This window comes from Carassius auratus, chromosome 49 (genome assembly GCF_003368295.1).
Source record: "Carassius auratus strain Wakin chromosome 49, ASM336829v1, whole genome shotgun sequence".
In the NCBI taxonomy this organism is placed as follows: domain Eukaryota; kingdom Metazoa; phylum Chordata; class Actinopteri; order Cypriniformes; family Cyprinidae; genus Carassius; species Carassius auratus.
The window spans coordinates 12,518,394-12,543,023 of record NC_039291.1 but is presented as its reverse complement, the minus strand read 5'-3'; the positions used below and the strand labels follow the sequence as shown (position 1 = coordinate 12,543,023).

The following is a 24,630-nucleotide window of genomic DNA, read 5'->3' as shown; positions in this document are numbered from 1 at the left end:
ATTTAACAATTATTTTTTGTTTTATGGAATATTGCACTGTTAATTATAAATGGCTTATCTGTAACATTGTCATAATTGTAAATATTTTTTTAAAATATAATTTTATGTCGCCCTCGCAACCTCTAAGCTCCGTCTTTTTTTAGTTTATTTAAATTATTTTTTTTAGGGGTTCAAGCACAGTGAAAACCGGTTGTAATAATTAGAATGGCCAAGGATCAGCAGTCTCCAGCTAAAACTGATCGGGCAGTTGTGGAGCCTTGAAACTTGGAGGGATAGTAGTAGTCTATCTACAAAAGGGGTCACCGAATTCATCCATGGAGAGCAGGTGTCCTGCAGAGTTTTGCTCCAACCCTGAACAACAACACCTGAACCAGCTAATCAAGCTCTTACTTGGTATATTTGAAACTTCCAATCAGGTGTGTTTAGGAAAGTTGTACTCTACAGGACTTGCCCCTAGAACTACTGCTGTCAAACAAATCATTTGTTAAATAATAGAGAATATGTAAAAAACCTACTTTGAGGACTAGTCCTAGGGCTTTTACTAAATCTTAAAAAAGAAAAAAGAAAAAGAAAAGAAACACTACAGTACAATTCTCTGTACTCTCTAGGTGAATAATGTTGAACTTTGCCCTTTTAGGTAGCTATAACAGTGTCGTTTAGATAAGGGACATGACTAAATATACCCCAAAAAATTACAAATCCTAAACGAAACGTAATTAGGTCAGCACATGCAACAGGTGATTCTAAACAAGCATGAAAAGTTTTATGGAGATTGGACCATTTTTAGCATAGCTTTAAGCTTCACATAGCTTGAAGTATTCTATAGTCTTTGATTATTACTGATGCATTTTATGCTATAGAATAACAGGATCCCTTTTAGCTTTTTTCCCATTAACAAGATAATGGAACCTGAAGTGCTAAAATGCTACCTAGTTTTTGTGTTTTGGCCTACAAAAAATGCATTATCCATACAACACTCCACATGGGAGGAAAACAATCTCAGCTGCTATTTCATGCTGACATTAAGCTACAGGAATCTCAGCCTAGTTATAGTGATGTTAAGAAGCCTAAACAATGAATTATATTTTACAGAAAATTATGATGACACCATTTAGTGAATTTTTTTTTTTCAAAGCTTGATTTTGCACCGTGAAATTCCCATACACAGCAGAGGGGAAAGCCAGAAAAAGCAGTGTTGTCATCTTCATCTGCATATAACCCATTAAATAGCCATTTATCGGCCACTTGCAACCACGCTTTGTCTTCAGTTTCCCTTTCTAGGACTGCTCCTCCTGCCACCTGGTCCTGACCACTTTACTGTCCATAATGTAGATCACTCACTGACCATTCTTCATCAGGACCACTTTTACATTGCGAGAGTACACAGTGATATGGTAGGTGAAAAATCATCCCCTTTGATGCCCTGTAGTCCTGGCAAAGCTAGTTCTCCCTTCCGACCTTTTAAATCCAGTAGCCCTGGTAAGCCTTGGGGCCCCATATTACCAGGTAAACCCCTTTCTCCATTGTCTCCACTCTTCCCCTTTGCACTGGCTATGTCAGGAACGCCTGAAAAAGCACCAACCTGATGATAGTCAAATACAATTCTTCATAAGTGAATAGCATCCAATTATAAACTACATTATTTTTTAATTTCTTCTCGTTATGGATCTAGAAAAAAGGCGATGAAATTAATATTTACCAGGTTATCCTTTTGGTCTATCTTTACCAGCTGTGCCGCATGTTCCCATATTACCTTCAGAAAGCATAAACAGTTGTTTTTATATGTATTGTATAAAACACTTACATTGCATGCAATAAGGTCAAAATACTATTAATCTGAAAAAAAAAAAACAAGCTTAAACTTTAAAAGCTAAATGTCAAATGGTACTGCATTTTTTTTTTACAATATTGTTTAATTTGTGTACCTATCTGACCTCATCACTTAGCTAAAGGTTACTGATTAACTATATTGTCAAGCGGTTTGTTTTCATTCTTACCTCCATCTCCTTTGGCCACATCTCTGCCATCATGTCCTGGCATTCCATTGTGTCCTGGGTCTCCAGGGATCCCGGGGTGACCATACACACAGCCGGTATTTTTTCCAGAAACACCCTACTCTGCAACGTTGACCAATACAATTAGAAAAAGCATACAGATCTGTGTGGGAAAGAGCATGGTCCTTCAAGTACTTCAGCACCTGGTGACCACGAACAGTCTCTGTGTTTGAGAAAACTTAATGTGCACAAACAGTTTTTTGTCATATTGCAAACCTGCTATTCCATTGGTCAGAATGTTATTGTTTAGGTTACTTATTTTAGCCAAATATGTTACACATCACCTGTGTCCTCTATTGAAATTCCTTTTTGTATTTTAGTTTAGATAATAATCAACCTGAAACATGGTGTTGCCCAATCCATGATAACATAGAGTTTTGCTAATAAAACCCATTTATATTCATTACATTGTGGAGTAAAGCTAATATTAAACTGAACAAACCCTCATGAAAGTCAGTCATTCACTTCCTTGAAGGCTTTGGGATGTTATGTGACCCGAGCATCTTGTGCTTTAATTTGCTATATTTGATTTGGTTGGTTTAGAAATGTTACTGAACAGCCATAAAGTCAGTCTAAAGAGCATCATGCAATTCATTGCTTAATGCATATGGGTCCATGTATAGCTCCTTATGGGTGTTACTCTATCTTGATTAAATTTCCACTTCAGTGACACTGCAAATGCAGTCCAACACATCCCATCGCTTGACCTTATGAATCCATTTGGCTTTAAGCTTTTGAAATACGTCATGTCTGCCTTCCTTCCCTTCTTATTAAACAAAGTTTCAATTAGAGCTAAAAGGTTTCTACAGCCATTTAGGAGCTCCTATAACTTCAATGTGCCACACTAATAAGAGAAAAGCCTTTGGAATAGGAATTTGAAATTAAAATATTGCGATTATATATTGCTTAATTAAATAATAATTTAAGACCATACATATAGGTCAATATATATAGATTGAAAGTATCTTCTGTGTAAACGGTGCTTTATGAATCGCTGCACTATTGACCATATACCCTAATAATGCCAATGTGATCACAACTGAACCATGTTCTAACGTTTTTAAAAACTAGATCCATCACATAATATAACATCAAGAACATTTTTAACCTATAAAGGACTAAATAAGCAATTAAAGAACGCTGCAGCAAAAAAAGTCTCCTGAAAACTCTACAAAGTGTATTAAAATATTCTTCATACTTCATGCAGTATTGCATTTTATTTTACTAGAAAAAAACAACAACACTTAAGGTACCAATTTATTAAACATTTACATCAAACATGGTCACCAAAATCAAGATTATTTTGAAACGGACATGGAATATTCACACACAAAAACGATAAAACAAATGAAAATATTATTAATCTGCATACAGTCTTTCTGGTAGGTATGTGCATTGACATCCTATACGTTCTAATTTTTGCTATTAAAACAGCAAAGGAACCATTCACAATAACAACAGGTGCAATAAAGTATCTGGAAGGGCAAACTTTGTCCTTCACTTGCACATTCAAACACTATGTAAACTAGTAGACTGTTATAGTTGCTGTCTGTAATTATAGTTGTCTGTAATTTGGTATATCAACACACTGTTCATTCATAGAGAATAAGGCAGTTGTTTTGACTTTCTTGGATAAAACTATAAGAATTACTATCACTTTGCATACATTTACAAATAAATAAATTAATATTATCACAAGCTGAGCAAACCAAACTTAAAATAGATATATCTGGCATGCTCTATTATCTTAAAACCTCTATACTTCAGTTTTTTACTTTACTAAGACTGTTCTTCTTCATCGAATAGATGCACCGTCCAAGAACACTGCATGGTGAGGGCTGGAAGGAGGGGGTTTAAGGTCTTCTGGGTGTTTTAGGCAAGTTGCTGGGCACTAGTATAGTTTTACATGATCTGCCGATGCATGCCGTAACCAGTCATGCCAGCCTGAGATGCCCCACGGTTACTGCCCATCTGTAAGCCAATCAGATTCTGACCCTGTCGCAACTGCTCCTCAGAAAACTCTCGCCGGTTGCCTTGAGATTTCCTGTCACACGAGATCAAAAAGAGTTGAGACACAACAAAGTCCATTCACAAGTCCAAATAGACAGGACTTAACGCCCCACTATGAATTAGTCTGTCGGTAATCTTTATAGGACTTGTCCTGCTCACCTGTGAAACCAGTCCCGGTTACCTCGGTAATGTCCATCGTCTTTTGTGAGAGCGACGCTACCCAGGGCCATTAGAGTTCTCTGGACGGCTGCCATGTCTTTTCCTTTTAACCAAGGGAACCAACAAGCACTGAAGCGACTTTGGCTACAAACCAGCAACGCAACTTGCAATGCTTTCTAGGATGATGTATTGAAGTACACAAAGCCTGGCTGATTTAAAGCAATCTTTTAAAACAATTCAAACTCCTATATTCATTTTCTACAGTGGTTTGCTTTTACTAGCACCATGCTGATACAGAAGTCCATGAAGTACTGCTATAGAGCTTATATACAAGCTAATTTTACTGTACCTTCCCACAAGTCCACTGTCTGAAAAATGTCTGTGGTTATTACTCCGTAAGCTTCAGCTGCCTGCAGGAACTGGGAGATCTTTTCCATCTGCTTAAAGGCCACCGGAGTCTCTGGGATCTTCTTTATAGGCTCCTTTCCACACGGATACAAACTGTTAATGAGTCTACAGAGTATCTGTAGACACAGACGAATTGGGGAGACAAAGATAAATAAAAGGTGAATGGAATCATGTTGGTATGATATTTTCAAACTGATATTCACTCACAGTGCCATCCACTAGCCAGTTCTGAAAGTTTTGCTTCCCCGGCTGGGGTTTCTCTAGATTTCCTCCACACTGAGTGACAATCCAGTCCACCAGTCGAGACTCCAGCTCTGGGTCATACTTCTGCTCGATCTTCTCCTGCACCTCGCGGCTCAGTCCATAACTGGGTCCTCGGTTTGCCATGGTCAGGTTGAATAATTCTAGGTCTTTACTAAGTATATCTAAAAACAACTACAAATTTACACACTAGCTCAATCTGTACTACAAAGGGAAGACAAAAATAAGGCTTTATAATTTTCCCTTTAGCTATTGTTACGGTTTTGTTTTGTATTTTGGTGGTGTGGGGGTTGGTTGGGGGTTACATTCATTGTTTATAACTTATTATAAATATTAATTCACATAACAATGAACGTATTGTAAATATGAATTTAATATTACTGTATCATGATACAGTCTACCATATCTAAATTTGTATATATGAACACATGGGGTAATATTGACCGGGGTGTGGTCCATGCTTCTGTTCCCATGCGTGACTTTAAAGAAAAAACTAAATATCTTAAAATCTAAACCAATTTTTAACATACAATATTAATAATAATCTAGGAGTCATTCTACATTTCTTTATAATCAAACTGAGAGTGCAGACGCAAAAAGAAATAGCACGTGCATATTTAGCCAAAATTAGTTTAAAACTACTACATTCAAACAGTTAGCCTACTGAAAATTATTTAATACTACTTGCGTTATCATCATACAAATCGTTTAGTCAAGGATAAAGATTCACTTACTGCAAGCAGATGTGCGTGTCGTCCTCCTGTGCAGCGAGGTCAAATCCCTCCTGTGGTCAGCGCTCAGAGATGCTGGACAGAAACATCCATGCGGTGGGGGAGGGGCGTGGCTCCGAGCGCACTGTCCGGCTTGTGTTCTGCAGTGAGGGGCTACTGGTCGGAAAGGCTTGGTTTATGAATATTAATTAGCTTACGTAGACGGACGCTGGTGGAAAGTTACCAATGTAGCCTCGGAGCAGGGCCGCGGGAAGTAATTTTGAACAGGGGGTGCTGTGAATTTTTTTTTTTTTTTTTTGAAAAAAAAAAAAAAAAACCTATGAACCTATAGGCCTATTTAAAATACATTTTAAAAATAAAAACATTGAGATTTACTACTTTATTGTCATATACACTTCAGTGAACAGGGTCTGAAACACACAGACATCAGTTCTCAGATATGCGCAATGCCTTATATAGATTAATTAATCTGAAGCAGAAGCAGAATCAGAAATAATAGTTTAATAATCGAAAGAAAACGAAATAATTACTTTCATTACAATTTCAGATAGCCTATACATACATGCAACATATTTATATACAACAAATAATATTACAACAAAATATAATATTAATCAAACTTCACAATAACGCTAAAACAATGCAATCGATTTGGTCAGCTGGCTTGAGTCACTGCACGTTTATGTCACACGCAACTCTATTAACTCCAAAATCTTTTTTACGCACACCACAAGGAATTAATCACTGACTATTTAAGCAATTTGTTTATTGAACAGTTCTCCACATCCATTACGCAAAGAACTCACGCACAGTATAAAGCTTTCTGTCTCCATCTCCAACCTTTTTACACAAACCACAAGGAAATAATCTCCGACTATTTAAACGTTATTTAACAGTTCTCCTCAACCATTACGCAAATAACAGACGAACGAAATAATACTCTCCATCTCCATCCCCACCACCTTACAAAAATACTATAGTGTACTACTAACAATTGCTTGGCTAGTCAAAGCTGATCCCACACTTGTTGCCAAAAAATAAATGTTACAAGCGCGGCAGCACCATGCTCTTACCTGAGTTACATGCAGGCGGGGTGCCCTGGTTACAGGTGTCCAAATGTCGAGGTGCGCTGTTTTATATAAAGATGGATGTATTCTGCATGGAACGAGCGGGAAACCTCGTTACTCGGCGACCAAACCTGCCTGCCTGACGTTGACAACGTAACTTCCGAACCTGTGTTGATTAGGCCTCAAAATATTAAATTAAAATCCAAAATATACGTAATAGCCTACGTGTTTCAAAATAATTTTCTAAAATATTCATAGGGAATTTATAAATTGTGCAAAATATTTTAATAGGCCTACATTTTTTTTATCTCCCTCTCGTCACTAGGGGGTGCTGCAGCACCCCCACTTCCCGCGGCCATGCCTCGGAGTGACTTAATTAACATTCATGAGCTGATCATTTTCGGAAGTGTAATTCTGAACGTCGGGAATGGAAAGACAGAATGACACAAAATAGACACTACTGAACAGAAGCAGACTATATTCCAATAAGCTTTACTTGGGTTCAACTCGTTATCTAAAAAAAATAAAAAAATGTATGTATGACAGATAAAAAAAAAAAAACGCATTTTCTTCAGCTTTTGTCCTCTCAGTAGTAGGCTAAATAACCAAGACTATTTCCAATTAGATTAAGATGCACTACTAATGCATACAAATTTTGCAGAGAGAAAGAAAAAAAAGAGAGCAGCACGTGATAAACAGTAAAAATAAGTAATCTACTGCTAAATAATTACTGAAATCTTTAAGCATGGCTTAAAGCTACTTTTACAACTAAAAAACAAAAAAACATTTCCCCTTAAGACCTAAGCGAGTTAACTGAGGAATTGAAATCTTATGTAATTAAGACATTCCATTGAATTACATTGTACGTTATAGTAATTTGGAAGTGTAGGCTAAACACCAAAATATAAGGCAGCTTATATAATACTAGCAAGTGCTTCTATTTAGCAATTACTGTCATTTAAATGAGACCTGAATGGTGTATTCACATTGTTATTTGCATCTAGTCATGTCAAAAAATAAAAATAAAGTAAAAAAAGAAACAACCAAGCTTTTTCTGGAGCAGTGGCACAGTCCTCCAAACAAATAGAGAATGCATAGGACAGGAGAGAACTGAAAGGTCAGCTTTGATATAACATGCTTAGTGGGATGTTCAGGAGGTCTAATGCAATAGTGTACACACAGATAATTCCTTATACCTTATACTATAAACAGTTCAGCACAAACTCAGTCTATAGTGTTTGTGGGGCCTGTACCATGATGGTAGCTGAACAAATTCAGAGTTACAGGATTAGTTTTGAGTTGACAAAACCAAACCTCTCCAATCCGGCTTTGTTGGTACCATGATGCTGTTCATCAACTTTTTCTGTAAATTCAGGCTTTGATCCTGAGTTTGTGAAGCGCGTGCACATGAATGTGTGACATCACTGGCTAACAGCCAATCACGAGCCTTGCAACACAAAGTTAGTTTGATTTATTACTTCTCATGAGAGACCCAGCGAGATTCAAAACTACAGGTTAAAGGTTTTGCTAAAGGTTAAGAGATTGAAGAATACGACAAATTTAAATGTCATATGAAAAATGAAGGAGGACTAATAAAATAAATCATGCTCCATCAGTGTAGTCACAAGTGGAACTTGTTAACTTAGTTTATACATTTGAAAATATATAGTGATAGAGACTTGAACATGTAAGTTCAGATTTGTAATTTTTAAAATAGTGCAATCTTTTGATACTACAGCTTATTTATATAACATGATCTGTATACATTAATATTTATTTAAAATAATTTATAATAACTGTTAAACTAAAATTGCTTGTGTGTAAGAGATAAATAATAATATGAATCACAATAATTAAATAAATCATAAAATGACTCAGTTATCATCATTAAAGCCAGACTTCTATTTTTTTTTTTCTTTTAAGCATAAGTGACCTTTAATTTGGAGCATGATAAACTGGAGTGACTTTGTGTCAGACATGTGTCACTTCTCTCACATCTGATTGGTTCAGCTTCAGTTTGAGATCTTGAATCCAGAACATAACCTGCCCCGGAGCAGGTTAGCCGTGCAGCGTAAGATACCATGGCAACGAACACCGATTAAAGCCGAGCTACTTTCATAGTACCTAAAACCCAGGGTTGGCGGAAACTAAGCTGAAACATAGCTGGCTAGCCACCTAATCCAGCTTCATGGTACAGGACCGTGGTCTAATGTTGATTACAACAAAAGTGTAAAAGTGCATTAAAAAAAAAAGCAAATGAATGAGCTCAATTTGGAATTGTTTTCAACATTATGTCCACAAGATAAGCAACAAGTTTAGTATTGCAAGGAATGGGGAAAAATAAAAATTTGTAAAGGATATAACAAACATGGATATAACAAATTTTGATATTTGTTATATCCATGACCTACAACACAAATGCCATAAACCCTAAAACTCAAAAATGGCAATAAAATGACGTTATCAGCTTTACAGTTTTACAGCTCAAATGATTTAAAGAAGATTCAAATTTACGTTTTTGTAATTTCTTTTCAATGCTTCCCCTCAAACATCTGTTCTGGGAGTAAATTTGGTGAGCAGGTATGAAATTCCATGAAAGCGGTGTGAATATGATTAATAATCATTGCTGTCAACTGAGCTTAACATTGAATTTATTGGAATATTCCTTTAAGGAGTACAGTGTTTAATTATATCAAAATACTGCATATTGATATATAGGCTTTATTGCCATAAAACAGTGTGAAATATGATAAAAAGGCACAGAGATCTAGACAAACCTTTTGCTAGACGAACAGCAGCTTTACCTAAAAGGTTTAATGACACAGCATTGTGGTAAACAAGTAAAAGACATGAACAGAAAATACTTTGTCCTCCCACAGTTCACCTTTTTCATCATTCTTGTCTTGCACAAAACAGGAAGCGGGTGTCTGGCAAAGAAAGTGGGAGAGGGTCTTAAGGCTGGTTGCTTGGTAAACCCATCCCAAACGTTGCTTCACACCATGGTGGTAAGCTTGTCTATGAGGTCATCGATGGTGTAGACAATGAGCTTGATGTCATCTTTCTCAGCCATGCGGTGCTGACCATGGCGCCGCAGAATGACATCCACGTCGGGGCTCAGCACACGCTCAGCCACTTGCATGGAGATGTGCCATGGCACGTCTTCGTCTTTCAGGCCGTGAATGAGACGTATAGGACAGGTGATAGGGATGGGGCTCTGTAGGATACAATGGTTCTCTGCCTCATGCAGGAAGTCCATACTCACGGTGTACATGCCCTCCTCGTTACTTTTCGTGGGGATTGTCCATACACCCTTGTCCTCACACTCTTTTCTCACCTAAATGACATACGTGAACTCTCAGTTTGATTTTTGAATATCAATTCTTGAACATTTGAGACATTAATGAACACTAAAGCATGTCAAACTACTTCAGCTGCATCTCACCTCTATAGGAAGTGTCTTAAAGGCTGTAACAAAATGATCCGCTGCTGTGGAAATGCCCACCAAGGCTTTTGTCTTCTCCGGGCGAGCTATAGCAGCCAAAAGCATCAGCCAGCCACCCATACTGGAGCCAACAAGAATCTAGGAGAAAACATTCGTCAAAACCAGTGTTCAGTGCCATATTTAAAATATTAGTGACCTCTAGTGTTCACTCTTTAAAATTCATTAAAGAGCCACACAGATGAGAAATCAAAAATTACCTGTATTACAGTGTATGATGTAGCTGTCCATCAGTGTAAACAATGTGCAAAGTAATTAAAAAGTACACGATTTATAAAGTTATTGGCTTCTAAAGTAAGGAGTCGACTCTGAATCGCTGAAACGAGTCGTTATAGATTTCAAATCTTTTGCCCATCTCTATGTACGTCACTAGGAACATTTTGCATAATAATCCCCGCCTACCGTCTTGGGAGAAACAGAACTCTGACCTTAAACACACACACACAGACGCTCTGGTTGGTGTGATAGCATCATGTCGAGGAGACAGTGTGTTTTTAATTGTAAAGGCAAGTTTGTTTTATTTTCACTGCCAAAGAATGAAGATCAGAAGAACCAATGGCTTAAATTCATTTTTACCACAATAACAGAGCAGTACAACAAATGCCTTTTGTTGTGTTCACAACATTTCACTGATGACTGCTTTTCTAATCTCGGTGAGTACAAGGCGGGATTTTCAAAGCGTTTGGCCATAAAAGAGGGTTCGTTACCAACTTTATTAAGACCAACAAGCATCTCCGAATCACAACGCGAAGTATGATTATGGAGTTATGTGTCTGTTTTCTCCCGAGCGTCTTATCAGTATGTGTGCTGTCTGCAGCCTTTGTCTGTGCTGATCTTCATTTACAAACACATAATTAAAATGAAGTGTAACAAGTGCTACTATCAGATATTCTTTGATAAAGTAATCCATATGAAAACAACGCGATGTCCGTTTTTCACGTCTCCCTTCATTATATCTAATGTGACCACGCCCGCGCTGAACGCGCAATTCAGATTCAAACTGAAGCGCGCGGCTTGAATACGCCCACACAGAAGAAAAAGCAGCGAGACTGTTCAAGTTTTTTATTTTACTGTTTGCTTCGCGTGAGAGGAATAAAACATAATTCACCCCAAAAAGATGCTAACGCATTGTTTACCATGAAGTTGTGTGCGGAACAACCAATCAACACTAGTTGACCAATCAGAACACAGTATGCTACCGCAAGGATTTAAGGAAACTGGATCTTTTGAACAGTTTCGCGCGAACCGTTTGGGGATCTCTGAGAATTGAGGTAATTTTAAAATGATATTTTGACAAAATGACAATGTTTTTTAACCTTGGATGGATTTAAACCTATTGTACAGGACTTATAAACAGTGATAGGAAGCTTAGAATTTTCATCTTACTGGCTCTTTAAGAATTAAAAGGATAGTTCTCTCAGAAAAGAAAATTTGAGGTTTGGATTGACATGAGGATGAATCTTCCTTTTGAGGTGAACTATGCCTTTAAGGGAAAACACTGAACATATTTATTCAAAAATGAGAAATAACAGCTGTATTTCAGTTATAGAAGTCCTTTTCATTTTTATAAATTCTTCTAAAAACACATACGCTGGCACTTCTCCTGCTGGTTTAGTCTTTTTAGTCTTACCTGGGGACCTTCAGCGAGTTCATCTAACATGAACAGGACATCTTTTTTCCATGTTCCAATGGTGCCTTCTGAAAAAACACCCTCAGAGGCTCCATGACCGGAGTAATCGAACCTGTAAATCCACATAAACTTTCACCTAGAGCATTTCAACACACACTGGTGGGACCTTATTTAATTGCCGAAAAAAATTAAATCTGGGCCAAGCAGTCGAAGTTCTTAATTAAAATTTACGTAAAACTTGATGATCACATTCATTATCCAAAGTGACTATTTTGTTTCAAAGAAAGAAAATCTGAACAGCTATACAAAAAGTCACATGAAATGTCACAAATTTGCATAATGGATTAGTGGCCTAGATAACACAGAATCTCAAATCCTTTGATAGCATAACATTAATTTATTACTTTTTTCTCAATTTCAGTTCCTTTTTACATTATTTACATTGAGTAAATGTAAACAAGATACATTTAGATAAGATACTCCGACATCTGATCCCCAGTGCACATATATGTGAATGATTAACAGACACAGACCTCAGGTAGGCATGACCTAGTGACCTGCAGAACTCCCCCAGGGCCTCTGCCTTCTCTCCGCTCATGTTGGAGCCATATCCAGGCAGGAACACTACACCAGGACTCTTTCCTTTCACTCTCTGATAGGCCAGCTTTGGATGATCTGGTCTTGATATGTACTGTACCGTAGATTTCTGTCTAACTCCTGCAAATAAACACATCAACAGGGCTTCAGAGTTTATAGTTCTGCAATTATTTTACTAGTGTTCAAAAGACTTTAAAAATACATTAAAAACATTATACATAAATATATTTTAAAAGAAAAGTTGTCTATTTTAATATACATTTAGAAGTGTAATTTATTCCTGTGATGGCAGTTTTAAACCCATTAGTTTTAAAGGTATAAAAGAGTTTTGGAGATAAAGTGCAGAGTTATGCAGAGAATCCCACTCCCCTCAGGCGTTTTCATGCCACACCCCCTTCATTTGCCTAGTTTTTAACAAGCGGGGCTTCCATTTTTGTTATCTAAATGCAGCGTTTTATAAGTTAACTTGTACTGACCCTCGAAAATCTTCGACTTGATAGTGCTGACAGCTCCATTGCCCGAGCTCTGAAAAAGTCCTCTCCAACAATGCGCTAACACCGTCGCTGCCATGCTGTCTCACCACCCACTGCGGAAATATCGCGAGAGCACATGGGTTGCCATGTTAACAATGGCAATGAGATCCTCCATTGCTCGAGTTACATTGTTGCCAAATATACTGCAAATTACACATTTAAATTCCCACTTCACTTTTTTTTCTTAAATTGTTATGGCTTTTTTTCGGGCCTGTAAATCTCAATTAAATGGGAGGTGTGTAGAACAACAATGTTATGAGCTGATGAAAAAGGAAGGGGAAAATGGCGTATAGACAAATAATTGAGTGGATGGTTGTTTTAGTGTGTCACACATTGTAGTGTTTTTTTACTTTATATCTCACATTTGAAACATGTCAGAGAAAGTGGTTCAGAAAATATATACATTTATAAATGAAATAATTGATACTGAATGTTTCAAATACATGCATAAAACAGTGTTAGGAAAGACATTTTCTATAATCAGAATTTACACATACACACTCATGTTACTGTAGTGATGGATGTTAGTGAAGCTTTAACAGGTACAGTATTTTATCCTATCAGCACATCCTAGAATGCTCAACACTGGTTCCTCATTGTCCCATCAAAGTGCCTCTGTCTACTCTGAAGATGTCCAAATTATTTCAGTTACAAATCACTTTAAATACAGTAGAACATAAAAGTGTATATAGGTTTCTTAAAATATATTTTATTGCATTACATAAAAATATTACAATTACAAATAATTACAATTATATATATTCATTATATAATATATTAGTTATTTATAATAATAATAATAATAATAATAATAATAATTATATATATATATATATATATATATATATAAATTGAACCTCCATAGCTCTGTGGGACAACAGCTGAGACATCCTTTTCAAGACAGAAAGTGAAGTGAAACACATTGGTGATGTTGTGCTGCTGGGTCAAATGATCAAGCACTTCTGAATGAACCCTGACCTGGACATACATCACTTCTGTGTAACAAACCTGATAAAGAGATCACCATTTTGTTAGTGTGAATGATATTTAAATTAAGCTGAAACAGCAAAACTTTCTAACCTGAGAAGACAGTAGTAAAGAACAGATTTCTACTAATATATGGTATATATACAAAATAAGTAGGAAAAACATATTTACTCGCTGTGTTAAAATGATCAAATATAATAAAAACTTCTTGATGTAGTGGCTATCTATCACACTTGAAATTTCACGAGTTTAACACCCGGGGGAAGCAACTATGAGGACAACGCTTGAGATTGCTCACTGATCGTTACGTCACTACAATTTTTTAAACAGATAAAAGAATAGTACAAAATTTTTTAAATGGAACATTCACATGAGATGAAAACTCCAGTCATAAGCACCCCGAGTACAATTTTTAGTTTTATTTCACTTTATATGGAGTGGGGGACCTCACGGGGACCACTGTTTAGATCACATGACCAGCACACTTTCGCTCATTGAATAAATAAAGAGAACACAGCTCTGAAATGTGCATTACACATAAGGCAAATGTTAGTCAGATGTAAACAAGCATATTTAATGTTCTGTATTTATAAGAAACAAACAAGAATACTCATACAAACTTAAAATAATACAAGTATTTAGAAAATAAATGATGGTAAACATATTTTGTGAAAAAAGGCATGCATTTGTTGGTCATTCTGCTACAGGTAGTGTGTACATGAAGTGCACTATAAATCTCCCTGAAGCTACTTTCTTTCACATACATTTCTTTTACATGTTAGTGTAAAATCACTGCAGATTAGCATTACGGAAAGGAGGGGTTTGGGAAAATCTATCGTTAAACTAATTTTTGAGCAAATAAGGTAAAATGCACATTCTAAGATGCTGAAAGTATTTTTTGACCTTGCATGCATGTCAGCCTGTTGTTGGGGACTCCCAAAACCAAAATATGAACCTTTCATAACCCATAACAGGGGCACTTTAACTTCTTACAGAGTCCATTCTAGGTTCTTACTACCATTTTTTGCAATGTCCAAGGTTGTTTGTTGCATTTAAAATATTAATGCAAAAATGGATATTTATATACATGCCAATTTGTCAGCATTCTGAAACATATGCAGATATAACGGCAGAACCCGATTCTTATTCATAATGTGCATTCTAGTCCAAATGTGTTAGGTACAGTTTTTAGAGTGTTTGGTGAGGCAGTGCTCTCATAATTTGATCTCAAGTTTCGGATTTCCTTGTTTCATTTTGAGAATATCAAGGAAGGAAGGAAGGAAGGAAGGAAGGAAGACTTATTCTTAGAATGTGTGCAAATATGTATATCCTTTTCCAAGTTAGCAGTTGTTTCATAAATCGCTTTGGCTGCATTCAGATCAGTAACAGTACAACCAAAATCACTTGGTTTAAGAGTTTTGTCATATCTTCTTATGAATGGCATTGTAGTGCAAACAGAACATAGTCTATTATAAGTCTTAATGACTAAATAGGTTCAATATTAACACAATCAAGATACATAAAAAAACACCTTTCACTGCAAAACCATTTCACTAAATGCTCCTCTCCCACTGTAAGTTTAAAATTGTGAAAAATAATGTTTTACATTTACGTCAAATGCAGCAAACAATAAGAAATATAGTGAATATAAAATGAACGGAAATAAATAAAAAAAGAGAACTTTCATCCCTGCACATCCCAGATGCTCAACCTTGACTCCTCATGGTCTCATCAAAGTGCCTCTTTCCATCCAGATAAAGCATAGACTCTGCAAATGGCAACAATATTAGTTACTGGTAATACCATTAATATACAAAGTATTAATATTGTGAAAATCTGACCTCCATAGCTCTGTGGTACAACAGCTGGGATATCCTTCTCAATGCAAAAAGTGAAGTGAAATACATTTGTGGTGCTGTGTTGTCGGGTCAATGGGTCAAGCACCTCTGTGTGAACCCTGACCTGAATGTGCATCCCTTCTGTGTAACAAACCTGACAGCATAGTATTATCATCAATCTTATTCTGAAGGGATAAAAAAAGAAAAAGCTACAAATTCATGCATTTGATTTTTAACAATTTAGAAACCTGTGAGGACAGCAATAGCAAAGAGCCAATTTCTACTGGTTTTCGAAATATGATGTCATCGACAGCCACCAGTGTTGGTCTGCTACCACTAAAAGATCCAAATACAGCCATGTAGATGAATGAAAAGACTTCTTTACGGTAAATATTCAATAGATAGCAAAGGGGGATCTCTTACACAAATGCACAGGCATTCGCCCAACCAAGTTCATAGGCTTTTCTCATCAAAAAACCACCAAATATCCGGTTAAAGATATTTCTTTCCTGTATAATATAAAGAATAAAGAACGTCAGTGAGTGCTAATGTACTAATGTACTAATGTACTAATGTACTAAATGTACTAATTGAGACAGTCAGTTTCATCGATTAAGTTTTGCAAAAACTACTTACTTGTGGATGGCAAATCTCAAGCCCTTTCATTTTGGCATCTTCCATCCACACGGAGTTAGGTGGTAAAATACGACTCCGAAAGCTGACAGTTCTATTGGAAGAAGGTAAATATTGTTAAGAAATGGGCAAAGGCAAAGGCACAGATTTATAACGGTGTAGTGTTAATAAATCTGACTGTGTGTCTAGAGTGTTGAGGAACAGGTTGTGAATGCGAGTCCTCTCCTCAGCTGTAGGGGCCACTTTCAGAAGAGAGGCTGTGCTCAGCTCCACACGCCTCGTCTTGTTAACTGATCAATATAGAGAGCATCGGTCTTGCTCTAAATGCTTCAAAATGAAGTAGCAATTGTGATTACAGACCAACAAAAGCGCTACTCACTCTCTCCTTGTTGAAAAATGGCCTCTTCCTCTGGACTCTCTAGTTTTAGTGGGTTTATAAAAGCTGCCCTGGAAAAACAGTACATAGCCAGTACACATTTACAGACACAATACAGCAGTCATAGATTCTCGATCATACCAACAGGTTTAAAGTTACCTTTTGTTTTCAGGATCTCGAGCCACCATTACAAATGTGGCATCTAATACATCAGTGTACGCCCCATCATGATACTGTGAAAATGGCTGGTTTAAGTTCAATGACTCTTTTATGTGCCACATGTAATACATGTTTCATAAACAGACTTTAGGAATACCTGAGACACGTGCATTTTAGCTTCTATTGAGGTTTTGCCAACCCATGTCACATGACCCGTGAACTTAATGTCACAGTCGGGGTAGATTATGTTTTTTCTCATATCTGTGAAGTAATAAAACTAAATTTAATTCATTTAACGACAACAACCCCACCTAAAACGTCTACTAATTCAAGAAGTAATACCGATCTTGTCCACTAGGGCGGTGACGATAGACAGTGGAGATCTTTTCAGCTCTTTATTCCATGTGTGAGAATAACAGATGAGCACTAAGAGACAAGAATGAAACTGTATGTGAAAAGACGGCTGTGATTGTCTACATCTTCCATTTAAAAAACAACGTTTCTTTATAAGCATCTAATTTCAAAATAAGAACTTTTAACATCCATGAAACCCTTCCATTCCACAAGAGGTTCTTAATCATGGGAAAATGATCTTTAAGATTTTTAAAATGTTCTTTACACTGAGAAAAAATGGTTCTTTTAAAAAATATTCACCGAAAAGTTCTTTGAGGAAAATAAAACAAATCTTTAAATGGCATCACTCCTTTTGGAACCTATATTTTTAAGATGCATTTATTACCTGCTAAACTGTCCAAGTCCTCCAAAATCCTTCCAAACCTGTTGAGAAAAATGTATTTAAACAAAAGAAAATGTACTCGGATCCGAATGAATATTAAAAAATGACTGGTTGCGAAGTTTGATATTTCCAAATCCCACTAATTTGAGAACAGACAAGCAACCGGGAATTTATGCTGCAGTTTAGTGCTGCACGATTATGACAAAAATCATAATTGTTGATTATTCCCATGAAACCGTAATTGCGATAATTAATTACGATAGCTTTATACCATTGTCTGAAACAATTGCATGCTATATATTTATATGAAAATAAACAAGCTGAAAACTCTGCTTTTCTATAGCATTAAGCCTCAAATGTCAATTATACATTGGATTGGATCCTTCTTTAAATAAATAAAGTTAAAATATGCATGGTATTATGATGTTATACTAAGACTCAAATTAAAACAATGGAAACCCCTTAAGATAACCTGTAGAACGAGAAATAAAAACACATCTTAAGCACTGTAAGTGGACTTTTTTGTAATTGTGCCTTTGAACGATAGATATAGTTTGACATTCATAATTGCAACCACATTTAATAATTCGATTAATTGTGCAGCTCTACTGCAGGAGAGAAGTGGTGGTCTTTTAGCACCTGACACTGTTGTGATAGTTGAGGTATTTCTCTCTCAAGGCAGGCTGGGAACCCAGAGGAAGATGTGCCTCCACTGCACTGTCCTTCATTGTCTTTGCAGGAAGTTCATCTTGACTCTGAGCAAGATACTGGCTTAGTGATGCACGCTCAGCTAATGCTTGCTGATGATCTCTGTACAACAAAATGGAGAGAATGCAATGTTTTATGCTAAGTGGTAACATACTGGTGACATTCTGCAGAAGGGATAACATAATAACACAATTGTAAATACAGTAACATACTTCCAGTTGGTGGACGCTCCAACGATCTCCCGCAGCCTGTTGCGAACTGGGAAAATAAGGAGGAATGGAGCGTTAATGATGTACTGAGACATCACATAATGTATGTACTTAAGAGTAGTGTTGGAATGAAAAGCAAAGCAGCATTTGTATCAACATAATTTAATACAGAGACACAGAAAAAATAGTCAACAGGAACGATGTATTAGAAAGGAACCAAAACTAGTCTGCATGAACAGGCCGCTCACAGGCTGAAGGCATTTGAGGAAAAAAACACTAGGGGCCCTATTTAAACGATCTGAAACGCATGTGTCAAAGCGCGAAGCGCAAGCATAGACAGTAAAAGAAATGGACACAGCGACCCCATTGGAACTCAATTGAGACAAGTGAATCCCATTTTTAGTGTTTTTTAGCACTTCCGTTTCTGACGCGCAGACTCAAACGAAGCTTGACGACGTCAGCAACCTGTCTGACAGATGTAAATCTTCTAAGTGGCTGTGCGTGCAAACTGCCATCGTTAATCTTGCAGAGACGACGAGCTTGAGCGGGGAGTTCTTTGTCGTGAGTGAGCAGGAGTAAGTATTCTGATTAATTATTTTGTATAGTATTTTAAAATGTAACTACAGTACGCCAAATTAAGTTAATTGCCTGCGAGCTTCTCCTCCTGTCTGTACGGTAATGCAACAGAGAGACGAGTGGTTATGACGCAATCGTTAGCCTATTTTTTACAAAAACTGTTTATACGGGGCCATAATGTAACATAGAAGGTAATGGAGTCTTTAAACGCCTCAGATGTAGGTTATTCGCTGTCAAAGTGACGGCAAAATGAATGGGAGTCAATGGGAATGCTAACGCAAGTGAAGTTCTGCTAAAAGATGGCAGCCCCCACCCGACTTCAACTTCCGGTCGAGTTCCTTGCCCCCTGAGCGCAAGTAAGTTTGTGGGCGGGTCTCGGCACTGTTGCTATTTTCCCGGCGGGATAAATGACTCTTGCGCCCGGCGCAAATCTAAAATGGGTTGGTCTGAAGTAGCTTCATTATTCATAGGTGTGGTTTGGGCATAACGTGAAATAAACCAATCAGAGTGTCACCCAACATTCCCTTTAAAAGCAAGTGCGCAAGCTCCATTATGGATTGCTATTATTATAGCGTATTTACCAGGCGCACGCCAGGAGCGGTTCACAGCCGAGGAGACTGATGTTCTTGTAAGAGCAGTGAAAGACAGAGAAGTTGTGTTGTATGGGGATGGGAGAAACCCACCCAAAATAGCGTCATGATTTCCGTCATCTCATGTGTTAATATTTTTTTGATTTATGATTTGCAAAAATAACTGTTGCATCTGTGTAGATTACATGAGCAAAGTGTATGCGCGTTGTGCACGCTATACATTATGGTCAAGCATGCGCCCCTAAAATAGCATAATGAACAACGCGCAACGCACCACTGACTTTAGACTAGGTTTTTTCTGGTCAGTGGCGCAATTGTTTAATGGAACAGCAAAATAGCACCAGGGATTGTTTGCGCCGGAACACGCTTTGCGCGGGTGCAAAATAGGAATGACACATGCGTCGGTGTACAAAGTCAATTGCGCTGGGTGCAAGATAGGGCTCTAGATGTGAAAGTACAAAGAACTTCATGCACATAAACCATGAAATAACAGCAGGACAGTGTTTATGAAGACAAATAAGAATATCAAAGAGAGTAAATGTTCTTATATTTTACCATTGCTCACAAGTAAAAATGTGTTTCCTGTGGGGACAGAAAAAAAGGTCAGGACTTGGAACACACACTGATAGAAAATTATTATAGGCTAATGATTACAGTGTAAAAAAAAAAAAAAAATAAATAAAAAAAAAAAAAATATATATATATATATATATATATATATATATATATATATATATATATATATATATATATATATATATATATATATATATATATATATATACAGCACAGACCAAATTGTAGATTCACACTGAAGGCATCAAGGGCTATTTGACCAAGAAGGAGAGTGATGGGGTGCTGCGCCAGATGACCTGGCCTCCACAGTCACCGGACCTGAACCCAATCGAGATGGTTTAGGGGTGAGCTGGACCCCAGACAGAAGGCAAAAGGGCCAACAAGTGCTAAGCATCTCTCGGGGAACTCCTTCAAGACTGTTGGAAGATCATTTCAGGTGACTACCTCTTGAAGCTCATCAAGAGGATGCCAAGAGTGTGCAAAGCAGTAATCAAAGCAAAAGGTGGCTACTTTGAAGAACCTACAATATGACATATTTTCAGTTGTTTCACACTTTTTTGTTATGTTTATAATTCCATATATAATTCCACGTGTTAATTCATAGTTTTGATGCCTTCAGTGTGAATCTACAATTTTCATAGTCATGAAAATAAAGAAAACTCTTTGAATGAGAAGGTGTGTCCAAACTTTTGGTCTATACTGCATATATCTATCTATCTATATATATATTTCATTGCCTTACACTGACTATATTAAAACATCTTTATTTTTATTATTATTATTTTTATAATTACCATCAGCCATATCTGGTGCTTTCCCTTGGCGGCACATTTGACTCGTGGAAAGCCCTCTGCACATTATCAACGATGCAGACTTCAGGACCCTTTACATAAAGCAAAGACATGGGAGAAAGAGCTTACTGGAAAACTTTACTTCACAAAACTGCTAATAGTAAAATCGCAAAATTATGGAACTCTTAACTAAAGAAACGGTATATAAAAAAAGGTCCTATTGAGAGACCAGGCTGGTCTGGAATCCCTCATGCATCACCATAGACTGTATAAAAACAGTGCATGACTCACAAATGATGAGTTCACAACAAATGCGTGAAAGACTGTAAAACTCACCGCGCAGAAAACATTTTCCTTGTTCTTGGCTCACCACTTTATTGTATAATACAAATGATTTCGTGAGACATACAACAAATCGCTTCTACAGGACAGATTTCTAAACTGACAGTGATTCTCACTTCCTGGAAGGCGCGGCTAGTGTACCGTACTAACCGTTTTAAAGGCGCACATAAAATATTATTTACTCACTAACAGGCTAACTTCTACTGTAATTACGGCCGTTATGTTTTGATAGCGAGTCATAAAAATGCTAAAATGTGGTCTTCAAAAAGAGATTTACACGTCTTTTACATTATTTGGAAGGAAATGTCCTTCAAACGAACAAACGTTATGTAGTAAATATATACATTCCTACAGTGTTTTGATCCTACTGATATGACATAATATTAAAGGTGCCATGAGTCATGACATGGATTATTTTCTTTTTTTTTAAATGCTTTTTTTTAATGTTTCCTTAGGTGTACTTACATTGTTAGTATGATTTTTAGATTTAAAATTTAGAAATAAAAAGCATTTTTACATCCCTCTGGTTTGAATGCTCTGTTTGAAGGGGCATGTCTGCTGAGACTCCAGAGTTAATGACAACTGTTGTGATTGGCTGACATCTTTACATTCGAAATGCAAATTCGAAACTTTGAGGTTACGCACTAGCATGAGCCAAAAATAATGGTGTGTCATAGCCTTAATTGACTGCTATTGGTAAACAATCTGAGAAAACGTTATTACGGTAAACATCGGAGTGTAATATTCTGGGAAGCAAATGAAGAAACACCTTTTGCTTCTCTTCACACATAGAGGACTAGTGAGAAAAGGGAAAAAGAGTAAAAGAAGAAAATGGCCGATTTTAATTTGCGTAAAGCGGAGCCTAAAGACGTGCCTGACATATTGCGACTCATTTAGGTAGATTTCACCCTGGTTTGTTTATGGTAGCAAGAATGTGCTTTCGAAACTTTTAAACTTTTATTTTGTATTATGACCCATGTTATTATTTTAAAAGTTAATGTCACCTATTATGATTTTTATAATGATGTTAAATTATTTCAAAAGGTTTCATGACATTGATAAGAGTATCCAAATATGACATAAAGAGCATAGGCCCATCGCCTACAGAACTTGACGTTCAAACAGGGCTGGACGATATGGCCAAAATTCATATCACAAAGTATTTCTTAATCTCGGTCAATACGATAAAATTCTTATATCGATATCAACACTATTTATCTGATATAGAAATATTTTGTTACATTATAAATGCCTCTGTTATCACTTTTGATACATTTTAAGCATCCTTGGTAAATAAAAGGATTAATTTCTATTACACTGAAGACTGGAGTAATGATGCTGAAAATTTTGCTTTGATTACAAGAATAAATTACATTTGAAAATCTATTCAAATACAGTAGAAAGCAATTTTAAGTATTAAAAAATATTTCTAAATGTTACTGTTTTTGCTGTACTTTGGATCAGATAATTGCAGGCTTGGTGAGTAGAAGAGAATTCTAAAAAAAAAAAAAAAAGTGCTTCAGCCAGAAAAAAATAAAATAAAAAGTGGGGGAAAAAAATGTAACAACAACAAAAATATTGGAAATATTGCTGGAGAGGGGCTTATTGAAAATGCAAATTCATTCTCTGCCAGCAGTAGGCGCTTTTAGAGTGATAAAACTGTCATTAAATCAACTCTGCTCATGAACTCTACTTTATCAGACATAAATGAAAACGTCTGCGAAACTTTTCTGAAGACAGTCGTTCCCTCATTTAGAGATAGGTCTACATTCATATAAAACACCCGTGTCCTGGTATGACTGTGCAGTGCTCATGTTTATTCAGCGAAGTCAAACGCCACAAATAAATCAATGTGTGGGAGACACTAGTAATGTATATGGAAATATCGGAAATGTGTTTAAAAATCCCTATGTTCAAACAAGTTGAAGTTCAAACAGCATCTTTTTTTTCTACCTTTTGAAGGAACTCGCCAAGTATGAAGAAATGGAAGATCAAGTTATATTAATTGAGAAAGATGAAATTACATAATATATAAAATGTTAAATTTGCCTGCCCTGGAGTGACAGCAAAAGTTCAGTGTTTATATCTGATAGAGGACGGATTCAGAGACCAAATATTAAAGACAGAGATGATCTTTGTTTTTACTTTGATGCACAAGCATGTAGTGTAATTGTGTAAGAAAGCCGTGTTCACTTATAGGTTATTCTGTGATTGGATTTGCCATGTTCTATTTCACTTATCTGACCCTTGGATTCGCAAACTGCTGTACCTTGAAGATTTTTATGTAATGAAAGATTACAGAGGTAAGGTTGTGTTATTAAGGTGAATTTTATGAAACTAGGTGTTACCTAAATTCCCTTGACCAGTTTAATGCTTCACAGGTTTTGGAATTGGATCTGAAATCCTGAAAACCCTCAGTGCTGTAAGTCAACCTGTTAACATTTGTTGTATGTGCAGTTAGCATCATTAAAGACAAACATGGATACAAAACTGGGTTATTCCTGACACAAAATTAGTATAAGCAAGTAGTTTCAAACTCAAAATACTAGACCACAGAAATGTGTTTTATGTTGTCTTTAAATGATTTTATGCATTACACATCTAAACAGTTCTGTTTCCACCTGCAGACAGCGGTGAAGAATCGGTGCAGCAGTATGCATTTCATTGTGGCTGAGTCCAACAAAGCATCCATTGACTTTTACAAGCGTCATGGGGCTTCAGACCTTTCGCTGCAGGACGGATGGTGACTTTTCAGGATCGATAAGGAGAGTCTTCTGAAAATGTCTACTCAAGAGTGAGCTGTCCCGAAGCTCCAGTGTTAAGGGAGAGACTGATGACTCACGTCACAACCATTTGTTAGTAATATTTAATAATAAATATAATAATATTTTAATCCTTAATTAAAATGCTTTTAAGGTATAGCTCTCTTTTTCAGGCTGCTCCAAATGCTTACTGCTGTAGTGTACATTTATGTGCAGAAGTAAAATTATACTGTGCTGGTAAAACTTACTATCTCCTTCATGTATGTATGTATGTATATATATATATATATATATATATATATATATATATATATATATATATATATATATATATGTATGTATGTATGTATGTATGTATGTATGTATGTATGATGTATGTATGTATGTATGTATGTATG

The 24,630-nt window shown here is 36.5% G+C and overlaps 4 protein-coding genes and 1 pseudogene across 6 annotated transcripts; 1 reads left to right on the top strand and 4 right to left on the bottom strand.

Annotated features, from left to right (window-relative positions):
* Positions 1–528: 528 nt before the first annotated feature.
* On the bottom strand, positions 529–2,291 carry LOC113066256 (pulmonary surfactant-associated protein D-like). The gene is made up of 3 exons (XM_026238093.1): positions 1,998–2,291; positions 1,700–1,753; positions 529–1,582 (listed from the first exon to the last, which is right to left on the bottom strand). The coding sequence occupies exons 1-3, from the start codon at positions 2,079–2,081 to the stop codon at positions 1,367–1,369; spliced, it is 354 nt and encodes a 117-aa protein (XP_026093878.1). The 5' UTR covers positions 2,082–2,291; the 3' UTR covers positions 529–1,366.
* A 1,007-nt stretch (positions 2,292–3,298) lies between these two features.
* Positions 3,299–6,738, bottom strand: LOC113066254 (transgelin-3-like). Of its 3 annotated transcripts, none has more exons than XM_026238091.1 (6): positions 6,697–6,738; positions 5,627–5,896; positions 4,839–5,066; positions 4,573–4,747; positions 4,224–4,326; positions 3,299–4,098 (listed from the first exon to the last, which is right to left on the bottom strand). In XM_026238091.1, exons 3-6 carry the CDS (start codon positions 5,016–5,018, stop codon positions 3,957–3,959), a joined length of 600 nt encoding a protein of 199 aa, XP_026093876.1. In that variant the 5' UTR covers positions 5,019–5,066; positions 5,627–5,896; positions 6,697–6,738; the 3' UTR covers positions 3,299–3,956. The 3 variants fall into 3 exon arrangements, with proteins under 3 accessions (XP_026093876.1, XP_026093875.1, XP_026093877.1); XM_026238090.1 differs by having other exon boundaries at positions 4,839–5,056; XM_026238092.1 differs by having other exon boundaries at positions 4,573–4,705; positions 4,839–5,056.
* Positions 6,739–9,324: 2,586 nt separating this feature from the next.
* On the bottom strand, positions 9,325–13,036 carry abhd10b (abhydrolase domain containing 10, depalmitoylase b). The gene is made up of 5 exons (XM_026238087.1): positions 12,893–13,036; positions 12,353–12,536; positions 11,820–11,931; positions 10,133–10,270; positions 9,325–10,024 (listed from the first exon to the last, which is right to left on the bottom strand). Exons 1-5 carry the CDS (start codon positions 12,984–12,986, stop codon positions 9,683–9,685), a joined length of 870 nt encoding a protein of 289 aa, XP_026093872.1. The 5' UTR covers positions 12,987–13,036; the 3' UTR covers positions 9,325–9,682.
* A 1,453-nt stretch (positions 13,037–14,489) lies between these two features.
* Positions 14,490–21,599, bottom strand: LOC113066251 (acyl-coenzyme A thioesterase 9, mitochondrial-like). The gene is made up of 16 exons (XM_026238086.1): positions 21,465–21,599; positions 21,132–21,220; positions 20,317–20,343; positions 18,599–18,644; positions 18,318–18,488; positions 17,682–17,719; positions 17,285–17,368; positions 17,100–17,203; positions 16,943–17,016; positions 16,787–16,854; positions 16,586–16,697; positions 16,411–16,501; positions 16,198–16,283; positions 16,023–16,110; positions 15,778–15,928; positions 14,490–15,704 (listed from the first exon to the last, which is right to left on the bottom strand). The coding sequence occupies exons 1-16, from the start codon at positions 21,476–21,478 to the stop codon at positions 15,643–15,645; spliced, it is 1,305 nt and encodes a 434-aa protein (XP_026093871.1). The 5' UTR covers positions 21,479–21,599; the 3' UTR covers positions 14,490–15,642.
* Positions 21,600–22,301: 702 nt separating this feature from the next.
* Positions 22,302–24,472, top strand: LOC113065957 (diamine acetyltransferase 1-like; annotated as a pseudogene).
* The last annotated feature ends 158 nt before the right edge of the window (positions 24,473–24,630 follow it).